The sequence below is a fragment of the Mus pahari genome, chromosome 3 (assembly GCF_900095145.1).
Source record: "Mus pahari chromosome 3, PAHARI_EIJ_v1.1, whole genome shotgun sequence".
In the NCBI taxonomy this organism is placed as follows: domain Eukaryota; kingdom Metazoa; phylum Chordata; class Mammalia; order Rodentia; family Muridae; genus Mus; species Mus pahari.
In genome coordinates, this window is record NC_034592.1 from 110,396,838 (window position 1) to 110,407,892 (window position 11,055).

The 11,055-nt window shown below is 45.1% G+C and overlaps 1 protein-coding gene across 1 annotated transcript in view; it reads left to right on the plus strand.

Annotated features, from left to right (window-relative positions):
- Nucleotides 1–11,055, plus strand: part of Snrnp200 (small nuclear ribonucleoprotein U5 subunit 200) — a 31,021-nt gene that overhangs the window by 12,171 nt on the left and 7,795 nt on the right. The window contains exons 15-30 of the mRNA XM_021194577.2: nucleotides 803–996; nucleotides 1,179–1,302; nucleotides 3,150–3,299; nucleotides 3,792–3,902; nucleotides 4,645–4,776; nucleotides 4,934–5,122; nucleotides 5,603–5,800; nucleotides 6,592–6,744; nucleotides 6,859–6,939; nucleotides 7,256–7,339; nucleotides 7,784–7,890; nucleotides 8,213–8,331; nucleotides 8,614–8,768; nucleotides 8,857–9,046; nucleotides 9,234–9,407; nucleotides 10,378–10,538. Coding sequence (XP_021050236.1) covers nucleotides 803–996; nucleotides 1,179–1,302; nucleotides 3,150–3,299; nucleotides 3,792–3,902; nucleotides 4,645–4,776; nucleotides 4,934–5,122; nucleotides 5,603–5,800; nucleotides 6,592–6,744; nucleotides 6,859–6,939; nucleotides 7,256–7,339; nucleotides 7,784–7,890; nucleotides 8,213–8,331; nucleotides 8,614–8,768; nucleotides 8,857–9,046; nucleotides 9,234–9,407; nucleotides 10,378–10,538 — 2,322 coding nt within the window. The remainder of the gene's footprint in view (nucleotides 1–802; nucleotides 997–1,178; nucleotides 1,303–3,149; nucleotides 3,300–3,791; nucleotides 3,903–4,644; nucleotides 4,777–4,933; nucleotides 5,123–5,602; nucleotides 5,801–6,591; nucleotides 6,745–6,858; nucleotides 6,940–7,255; nucleotides 7,340–7,783; nucleotides 7,891–8,212; nucleotides 8,332–8,613; nucleotides 8,769–8,856; nucleotides 9,047–9,233; nucleotides 9,408–10,377; nucleotides 10,539–11,055) is intronic.

The following is an 11,055-nucleotide window of genomic DNA, read 5'->3' on the forward strand; positions in this document are numbered from 1 at the left end:
AACTCAGAAATCCGCCTGCCTCTGCCTCCCAAGTGCTGGGATTAAAGGCGTGCCCACCATGCCCAGCTCACTTACAGCTAGTCTTGTCCTGCTGTGGCTGTGGCAGAACTGAGTATTTTTTTTTAAAGATGTATTTATTATTATACATAAGTACACTGTATATACCAGAATAAGGTATACCAGAAAAGGGTATCATCAGATCTCAGTACGGGTGGTTGTGAGCCACCATGTGGTTGCTGGGATTTGAACTCGGACCTTTGGAAGAGCAGTCAGTGCTTTTACCTGCTGAGCCATCTCTTTAACAAGGGTTACATGACTCACTAGCCTACAGTATTGCGTGTGTGGTACCGGATGTTCAGTTCTTGAAGAAAAGTTTGCTCACCTCTGTTTTAGAGCCTTTGCTATCCCATGCCTCTCCCACAGCTGTTCTAGGGGTGCTGAGTCCCTGGCCTGCCCTCAGTGTCCCCAGTTCTCCCAGTTCTCCCAGTGCTTACTGTATCTCAGAAGCACTGCTGTTGGCAGTGTAAACTTACTGTACATAAAGCCCACAGGGGAAGGCGTCTTTGCTCTAACGTGGTCAGAACCATCATGTATTTGTAAGATTTGTGGTAGAAGGAGGACTCCCTCACAGTGTTAAACAGTCTACACTCTGTAAATTCCTACTAAAAGCTGTCTTTGTTCTTTGGGACTCCTTGGCTTAAGGCTCTCTCTCTTGTCTTCACTAGGCATCTTAAGACTGTATACTTGTACAGTGTATTAGTCTCAAGGGAGGAGATACAATTTGCATCTTTCTGTTCTTTAGGATGAGATCCATCTTCTACATGATGACAGAGGTCCTGTCTTAGAAGCTTTGGTGGCCAGGGCCATCCGAAACATTGAGATGACCCAAGAAGATGTCCGACTCATTGGCCTCAGTGCTACCCTCCCCAACTATGAAGATGTGGCCACCTTTCTGCGTGTTGATCCTGCTAAGGGCCTCTTCTACTTTGATAACAGGTATAAAAAGAAACTGGAAACTTGTTACCCAGGCAGTCTTCCTGTCCCCTACCCTTCTCTAAGGAGTTTTAGGGTTCCTGTGTGTATTTTAGAAAGCATTATTGTTTCTAGGTCAATGGAATGTAACTTCTCTCACAGTGTTTTCTGCCAGAAATCTCACTGTATAACTCTTGAACGTCTAGCTTCCGCCCAGTGCCTCTGGAACAGACGTATGTGGGCATCACAGAGAAAAAAGCTATCAAACGTTTTCAGATCATGAATGAAATAGTCTATGAGAAAATCATGGAACATGCTGGAAAAAATCAGGTTTGTTGATGGTTCTTGAACCTTTTCCATTTTTGACTTAAACTAATTGACAAGGTAATAGCGTGAATCACCGGTGATCAGAAATAATATGAGATATTACCTCAGTTGCTTTAAAAGATGGTCAGAAGCTATGAGAGTCAGCACATGCCTCTAATACCATAGCTTAGGATGCTGAGGCAGGAGGACCTCTAGCCAGCTGGAGACCAGTTTGGGTTATACAGTGGTACCTCCCTATCCCTCCCCTCCCTCACAGCCCCCTCCCTTCCCCACACCCCCACAAAAAAAAGTCTAAAAAAAAATGACTGGGAACTTGGGATGGAACTTAGTGGTAGAACATACATAGCATGCTGACCCCGGGTTCAGTTTCCATCACTGCATAAATGGGAGATGGAATACTGTGAACAAATCACTCATAAACTGGCCAGTTTATGGGGTGGATAGATGGCTCAGTGGTTAAGAGCATTGTGTACTCACAAAGGACCCATGTTCCATTCTTAACTCCCAAATTGAAACTCAGACCCGTCTGTTAACTCTAGATCTGACCTCTCCTAGCCTCTGTGAATATCAGGCATATATATGTTTCATGGACATACACGCATACAAAACATTCATTTCATAAAGTAAATAAAAATTAATAAACTTATCACTTAGAAGAAATGGATCATTTCTTGAAAACAACTATTACTATAGCCTAGATGAAAGATAATCTGAATAGTCCTGTGATCATAAATGATAACTTTATAGTTGATATTCTCCTCCCTCAAATTGGTGGAACTAGAAAAACCAGTCTGTCTATAAGATAGCAAAACTGTAGCTGAAAATTATTAGAACCTAGTGAAATCCGGCCAGTGAGATGGCTCTGTAGGTAACGGCGCTTGCCCTCAAGACTGGTGACCTGAGTTTGATTCCCAGAACATACTTGGTGAACAAAAGAGTTGAGCACTACTTTGACACACAAAATAATTTTTTAAAGACTTATTTATTTATTATATGTAAGTAAACTGTAGCTGTTTCAGACATACCAGAAGAGGGCATCTGATCTCATTAGAGATGGTTGTGAGCCACCATGTGGTTGCTGGGATTTGAACTCAGGACCTCCAGAAGAGCAGTCAATGCTCTTAACCAGAAAAAGAAATGCATAGCTTCTTACTGCCTGCCTTATTTAATATTGCTAACTAGTAGTAGTGTGCCACTACTGCCCGACATATAATTTCACTCATTCGTTCATTCGTTCACTTATTTGTTTTCTTTCTTTTTTTTGGATGTTACTTTGATAAAAATTTTTAGTTAGCAGTATTAAATAAGGCAGGGAATAAGAACCTATGCATTTCTTTTCTGATAAAAAGCACAGGACTTTATATGATAGGGTAGGACTTCAGGACACTAGATCTCAGGACTGTGTTTCATATAATGTGGAAATAGTTTGAAACTTACTTCCTAAATATTTTTATAAATAATGTAATAGTTTTGTTATAATCTTGAAAATACACCTTTATTTAGCTTAGACTTGCTAAGGCTCTGGCCATCTTCTTAATTGAGGTCTCTGAATCTCGATACACTGTGTATCTAGATTGTTCAAGGTAGAATTCTAGGGTTTAGTTTCTTGGCGGTGAGATTGTGCATTGGTACATTCCTTCCCCTGTGTGTCCTGGGTTGGAGTTAGCACGCTCAGCTTCCCTTTGGTACTGTCAGCCCTGTTAGACTTCTTTCCAAACTAGCATGTATTGTTGCCATTGACACCTTTCCAACCCATGGCTTCTGGTTCTAGTGGAGCAGGCTCTGCTCCCTGTGGCTGGTGCCCCGTGCTCTGCAAGCAGCTGCTGAAGCTGTCTTCTGATTCTCCTTAGGTGCTCGTGTTTGTCCATTCTCGCAAAGAAACTGGGAAGACAGCAAGGGCAATCCGTGACATGTGTCTGGAGAAGGACACTTTGGGTCTGTTTCTTCGTGAGGGTTCTGCCTCCACTGAAGTCCTTCGTACAGAAGCAGAGCAGTGCAAGGTAAGAAGGGACTATCTGCTTCTCTGGTGACTGGTTCCATATTGGGTAGATTCCTTTGGGACCATATGTACCAAGTGCTTCTGTTCAGGCAGGTCAAAAGTAATTTCCTAGTCGGGCGTGGTGGCGCACGCCTTTAATCCCAGCACTCGGGAGGCAGAGACAGGCGGATTTCTGAGTTCGAGGCCAGCCTGGTCTACAGAGTGAGTTCCAGGACAGCCAGGGCTAAACAGAAACCCTGTCTCGAAAAGCCAAAAAAAAAAAAAAAGTAATTTCCTTGGGCTAGGGAAATGTCTCAGCAGATAAAGGTGCCTGTCAGTAATCCTAATGGCCTGTGTTCAATCTCTGGGACACACATATGCCACACACAGGCATATATACAAACATAAGAATATATATAAGTTCGTGTTAAAAGGGACTGTGTGGTTGTGGGGCTTCCTTTGGCCTTGGAGGAGTCCTAGTGGGAGGCCGGCCTCACTCTGTTTTTGTTCACAGAACTTGGAGCTGAAGGATCTTTTGCCCTATGGCTTTGCTATTCATCATGCAGGCATGACTAGAGTTGACAGAACACTTGTAGAAGATCTTTTTGCTGACAAGCATATTCAGGTGAGGAGGGGCAAACCTAGTGAAACAGGTGATGTAGATTTGTCAGTAGCTCTGCCCTGAGTAGTATCTCTGACCTTTTGTTAAAAAGGGAGTCATTTATATGTATTTTTATGTGTGTGTGTGTGTGTGTGTGTGTATGACTTGCACAAATTTATATGCACCACATGCATGCAGATGCTCTCAGGCAAGAAGAGGGCACCAGATCCTTGGAACTGAAGTTACATATTCTTGTGAGCATAAGTGGGTTTTGGGACCTGAAGCCTAGTCCTCTGCAAGAGTGGTACATGCTCCAGCCACTGAGCCGGTCTCCATCTCTACACATTTGGAGATCTGGACCAGCTAGCCCAGGCTGGAAGGTTGTGATAGTTATTCTCGCTCTCCCAACACTTTATACACTGCATAAGAGAAGATGGATGCTTCATAGAACTCTACACTGTAATTCACAGGGTCAGGGCTGCATTCTTTCCTTCTTCCAGGTTGGTAGATTTTGAATGTTTTATAACTGAGTTGATAAGTACAAGTTTAAGCTTCTGACCTATGTCTCTGGAACCTTGGTATATTAATTCTCAAATATGTAAGAGACTGAAGAAACTCTTTCCTTTTTGCTCCAGTGTCAATACATTGAGTACTGAAATATACATCCATTCCTGCCTCTGGTTAAGCTCAGATGCCAGACAAACCTAGGCTATGACCCTGCTGTGGTGGGATCTGTTGGCCTTATTACCCTTCTTTACCTCTGCAGGTTTTAGTTTCTACCGCAACTCTGGCTTGGGGTGTAAATCTTCCTGCACATACAGTCATCATTAAAGGTACCCAAGTGTACAGTCCAGAGAAAGGGCGTTGGACAGAGCTGGGAGCACTGGATATCCTGCAGGTACAGAGCCTCTGAGATGATTCTCAATGGGATGAGCTCCTGGGCCTGGGGTCCAAAAATGCTGGAAAGATGGCAGATCAAGGCCAAGTTCTAAAGTGTGTAACTTGTTGAGTCAAAAGCTTTGCCATAACGTTTTCTTTTATTGCTTCTGTCTTAGATGCTGGGCCGTGCTGGACGGCCCCAGTATGACACCAAGGGTGAAGGTATACTTATCACATCTCATGGGGAGCTCCAGTACTACCTCTCCCTCCTCAACCAGCAGCTTCCTATTGAGAGCCAGATGGTATCAAAGCTGCCTGACATGCTCAATGCGGAAATTGTCCTGGGGAATGTACAGAATGCGAAGGTAGGGAAAGCTTTGTCATCAGAGCTTTGCACTTTCCCTCAGTGATTCAGGAGATTTGGAGTGACATAATCTGTGAAGATGTTTGGGTCTAGCAGTGTCTCAAGCTTTGGACCACAGCTCATGCAGGGCAAGCTTCGTGGGTTTGTGGTATATAGTTTCTTTTATGTTTAAGATATTTGAAAGGGTTTTTTAAATTGAAATACTGAGAACATTCAGAAGACATTGTAATGTGTGTCCTTGTGCTTAAGAATTAAGTGTCCAATTGGTGGCTCACGCTTTTAATCCCAGCACTTGGGAGGCAGAGGCAGGCAGATTTCTGAGTTTGAGGACAGCCAAGGCTACACAGAGAAACCCTGTCTCGATTAAAAAATAAATAAATAAATAAATAAATAAATAAAGAATCGGTGCCCAAGCTATCTGTGGTGCTTCTGTTTGGACATGAGCAGGTCGTCATGCTAAGCACCATGAGCTGTCTTGCAGGATGCAGTGAACTGGCTGGGCTATGCCTACCTATACATCCGAATGCTCCGGTCCCCTACCCTCTATGGCATTTCTCATGATGACCTCAAGGGAGATCCCTTGCTGGACCAGCGCCGACTTGATCTTGTTCACACTGCTGCCTTGATGCTGGACAAGAACAATCTGGTCAAGTACGACAAGAAGACAGGCAACTTCCAGGTGATTAGCATGTGATTTTTGAGAAAATTTGAGCAAAAGTTTAGGTCCTTGATTTATGTATTGCCCATCTAATTACCTATGTCTAGTTGGGGATTAAACAGTGCCCTTTAAGCTATGAACTTAACTTTCAAATATTTATTTTAAATTTTTGTTACTTTATGTGTATGAGTGTTTTGTCTGCATGTTTGTGTAGCACATGTTCCCATGGAAGCCCGAATGCCTGGTCCCCACAGAGGCCAGAATTGGGTAATGGCTGGGACTAGAGATGCTTCTGAGCCACCATGAGGTTGCTGGGAATTGAACCACAGGTCAACTGGATGAGCAACAGCCTCTCACTGAACCATCTCTTCAGTACTTAGGTTTGAAAAGTGGTAGTGAGCCAGGTATGGTGGCACACGCCTTTAATCCCAGCACTTGGGGGACAGAGGCAGGTGGATTTCTGAGTTCGAGGCTAGCCTGGTCTACAGAGTGAGTTCCAGGACATCCAGGGCTACACAGAGAAACCCTATCTTGAAAAACCAAAAAAGAGAAAAAAGAAAAAAAAAAGAAAAGTGGTAGTTAAGTTTCAGAGCTCAGGTTGAGCTAGGGCATGTGGCCATCTGCTTTCATAGCATCACTTTTGCATTGGTCAGTGTGCCACCATGCCTGGCTTTGTACCATCTTTCTTATTGTGCCAAGTTGCTTGAATCGGGCAGCAGTTGTATCACATGTCCACGTAGGACAGTCACTTGATGTTAGAAGCTGGGGGCTGATCTCTGGTCAGTCTTGTACTGAGTCTTCTTTCTTTCTAGGTGACAGAACTTGGCCGGATAGCAAGTCACTACTATATCACCAATGATACTGTGCAGACCTACAACCAGCTGCTGAAGCCTACACTGAGTGAGATTGAGCTTTTCCGAGTGTTCTCCTTGTCCTCAGAGTTCAAGAACATCACTGTAAGAGAGGTGAGCCTGTGAGCCTGGCAGGCCAGGAGTTAGGACCCTTGCCAGGCTGCTGGATTCCTTTTTCCTTCATCCTTGCCCTGTGGATTTTCTAAGACCCATCTTTCCTTGAGGTAGGAGGAGAAGCTAGAGCTGCAGAAGTTGCTGGAGAGAGTGCCCATCCCTGTAAAGGAGAGCATTGAAGAACCCAGTGCTAAGGTAAGCACATCTTCACTTTGAGATGAATCTTGAACTTGGTTTTACAAATGGTAACTTGTACAATTCTTTCTCCTCTTGGGGAGTGTTAGAGGTTGACCTGTTATGTGCTGTATGACTGGTTGGACCCCTGCTTCCCATTTGTCCTGCTCTGTTTCCTTCTCACATATGTTTTATATGGAATAATAGTCATTTAATGTGTAAATCAGGAACCGTGGAAGATCTTGTCTGGAACATGGTCCCAGAGCAAAAATGCAGATCATTTCTTTGAGTAGTCAGTCAGTGACTGGCCTCTGCTAGCTCCCTTGCTTCTTTGCAGATCAACGTGCTTCTCCAAGCCTTCATCTCACAGCTGAAACTCGAAGGCTTTGCGCTGATGGCTGACATGGTGTATGTGACACAGGTGAGGAGTTGCACTGAGTAATGAGCAGAGTCTAAATAGTTCCTGTGCTGTCTGTGCTGTGTTCCTCAAAGAAAGGTGGCCTGATACTGCTGGTGAGCCAGCTGCCTGCAGCCACTTTAATTCACCACTTTGATGTGCTGATCTTGAGTGTGCAGGAAGGGTGGGCTTTATAAGGTACTAAGAGGCTCTGTAGGTCCTTGTAGAGAGAGGTCCACAGGGCATACATATCACTTTCTCCAAGAAAAGTGACTTCCCACCATAGCTTCGTGTTCACAAAACATAACAAATATTTTATTAATTTCTCTGTCTTAACCTAAAAAGGTAGAAAGCAGAAAAACTCTTGTTTCTGAGTTGGTATGAGTGATCTCCTCAGATCTTGAAATTATCAAATTGTGGTAGACTAGATGTGGAGATTTCACAACTGGAATACTTGTCTTTCCCTAGTCGGCTGGCCGGTTGATGCGTGCAATCTTCGAAATTGTCCTGAACCGAGGTTGGGCACAGCTTACAGATAAGACCCTGAATCTCTGCAAGATGATTGACAAACGCATGTAAGGGCTCCGTGAGCTAGAGGCTGGTTGCTGGGAGTTTAGGCCTTAGTGCATTTGATGTTCAGTCCTGGTGGCTGAGATGTGGCATGAACCTAGGTGAACGCTGGGAAGTGGGAAGCCCCCGTAGAATGTAGGGCTGGGGGAGCAACAGCTGGTATTGGCTTTCTGGTCTTTCTGCTGTCAGTTTCAGACATCTTCCTCTAATGGTGGGGTCTGTGTGGTTATTCCAGACTGTTGGAAGGAGTGATAAAATAAGTGGGGAAGGCAGTTTATTTTCAGTACTACAAAAGAGGTGACCCAGCTCTGTCTCCTTTCTGAATAGGTGGCAGTCCATGTGTCCTCTTCGCCAGTTCCGTAAACTTCCTGAGGAAGTAGTGAAAAAGATTGAGAAGAAAAACTTCCCCTTTGAGCGGCTATATGACTTGAATCATAATGAGATAGGTGCGTGAAAGTCTTGTCCTGTCCTGCAGCCCAATCACCTTTCTCTGTCAGCCTCCTACTTCCTGTTCCTAGACCTTGGGCACTGGTACTCATGTTTATATCCTCCTATTGTGTAAGGCCACTGTCACACTCAGGACTTTGAACTGTTAGTATTGCACTGAGGCTAAAGTGGGGAGCCTATCCACTGGCATAGAATCTGCTCCTTTCCACAGTTACCTTGAGCCCTGTTTGCAGATTTGCAAGGCTGGCTGGGCCCAGCCCCAATGCTCTTCTTCCTCATAGGTGAGCTTATTCGAATGCCGAAGATGGGGAAGACCATCCACAAGTATGTCCATCTTTTCCCCAAGTTGGAGTTGTCAGTGCACCTGCAGCCTATTACACGCTCTACGCTGAAAGTGGAGCTGACTATCACACCAGATTTCCAGTGGGATGAAAAGGCAAGGCTTGATGGTCAGTCGGGTGGAGTTGAGTTCCTGAGTCCCCCTCACTGGCTCGTCATGATTTCAACCATGCTTGGGTTGGCAGGTCCATGGTTCTTCAGAGGCATTTTGGATTCTGGTGGAGGATGTGGACAGCGAGGTGATTCTGCACCATGAATATTTTCTGCTGAAGGCCAAGTATGCCCAGGATGAGCACCTCATCACATTCTTTGTTCCAGTCTTTGAACCACTGCCTCCTCAGTACTTCATCCGAGTAGTGTCTGATCGCTGGCTCTGTGAGTGTCTCCTCTCTGAGTCTCTTAGGAACATACCTTCGAAAGATGGGAGGGCTTCTTGCTTTGTTGTAGCCTTGTCTCTAACCCTGAGTGATACAGACACAACCTGAGGTCTCCACTGTTCACAGATGAGCTGTGGAGGTCTGCTGGAGGGTTGCTTCCTAGCCTTCCGTTTCTTTCCTGACAGCTTGTGAGACACAACTGCCTGTCTCCTTTCGGCATCTGATCCTACCAGAGAAGTACCCACCTCCAACTGAACTGTTGGACCTGCAGCCATTGCCTGTATCTGCTCTGAGAAACAGTGCTTTTGAGAGCCTTTACCAGGATAAATTTCCTTTCTTCAATCCCATCCAGACTCAAGGTAGATGTCTGAGTCTCTTCTATTTTGTTCTTGTGCTTGCCTTTTCTTCCTGAGACAGGGTTTCTCCATGTAACAGTCCTGGCTATGCTGGAACTCACTCTGTAGCCCAGGCTAGCTTTCAACTCAGCAGAGATCCACCTGCCTCTGCCTCCCAAGTGCTGGGATTAAAATTGTAACCCTTCTCCGCCCGTCCCTGCCACCCCTGCCTACCTTTTTAAGGTTACCTAGTTATAAGTGTGTCGTGCAGCTGGCACTTTGGTGCTCTGTCTGAGGAGGAGGGTGAGAAGAGGAAGGTCTTTCCATGTTGAGTTTTCATTACTGCTGCTCCAGGTGCTAATGCCTGGTGCTTTGGTGTTCAACCAGAGTATGACTTTGATTGGGACCTCACTCCACCATTGTAAATAGTGACTGTTCACAGAGCAAGCACTGTGCCCTAAGTACTTGGATGAGCACAGAACCAGTGTTTTCTCTCTTCTTCCATCAGTCCTTCAAAAGGGTTACTACTTAGCGCCACAGTTAATTTACATTTCATGATGAGGAAACGGAGGCATAAGCAGGAGCCCTAATTAAAGCAATTCATAAATAGCTCAGCTTGATGCCAGGGCTCCCCTTCAGTGTTTGACTATTGGTAGACACTACAGGAGACTTGCTGATGGGGCCGAGAAAGGTGTCTTGTTGGTTTTGTACTGTGGCATGGTCCTTGAGAGACAAAGATGCTGGATTTCTTTTGCTTCTCTCTTTCTATAAATCTCTTAAGACACCTGAGCTTGATCTCAGATTCTTTCCTTTCCTGCTTTGCAGGAGAACGTATTGTGAGACACAGACAGCTGGACCAGCGTTTCAGGCTTCTCTGTGTACTGCATAGCTGACTTACTTTGTGGCTCATGGTGTTCATAATCTTGATGAATGATCTGTTTTACTGCCCCCTCCCCAGCACCCTCATGTTTACTCTACACCTTTTGGTTTCCAGTATTTAATACCGTGTACAACAGCGATGATAACGTGTTTGTGGGGGCCCCCACGGGCAGCGGGAAGACTATCTGTGCAGAGTTTGCCATCCTTCGAATGCTGCTGCAGAATTCTGAGGGACGCTGTGTCTACATTACCCCTATGGAGGCTCTGGCAGAGCAGGTGTGTAATATGCTGTGGGACTGTGAGTTTCCCAGAAGCCACTCCATATGTGATTCCAGGTGGAGGTCGACTCATCTCTGACAACTGCATTATCATTTGTTTGTTTGTTTGTTTGTTTGTTTTCAAGTCAGGGTTCTCTATGTAACTCTGGCTGTCCTGGAACTTGCTCTGTAGATCAGGCTGGCCTCAAACTCGAGGGATCTGCCTGCCTCTGCTTCCTGAGTGCTGGGATTAAAGGTGTGCACTACTGTTACCGCCAAGCACATTATCATTTCTTAGGGAAAAGCTTCCCTGTCATTTAAAGGCTCTTGTAGATCAAATAGTATCATTAATATAGTACGGTCATACATGATTGTCATCTCAGCTGCTTAGGAGGCTGAGGCAAAACAAAAAGAAAACAAAAAGTGGAGCATAAGGTATGAGAGTGGCAGCTGTCTGTCTGTCTCTGTTTCCTCCTAGCAAGTGAGAGGTGAACATGTGGCCGACTGTTCTTATGCCTCCCTCCCCTGCCTGTCAG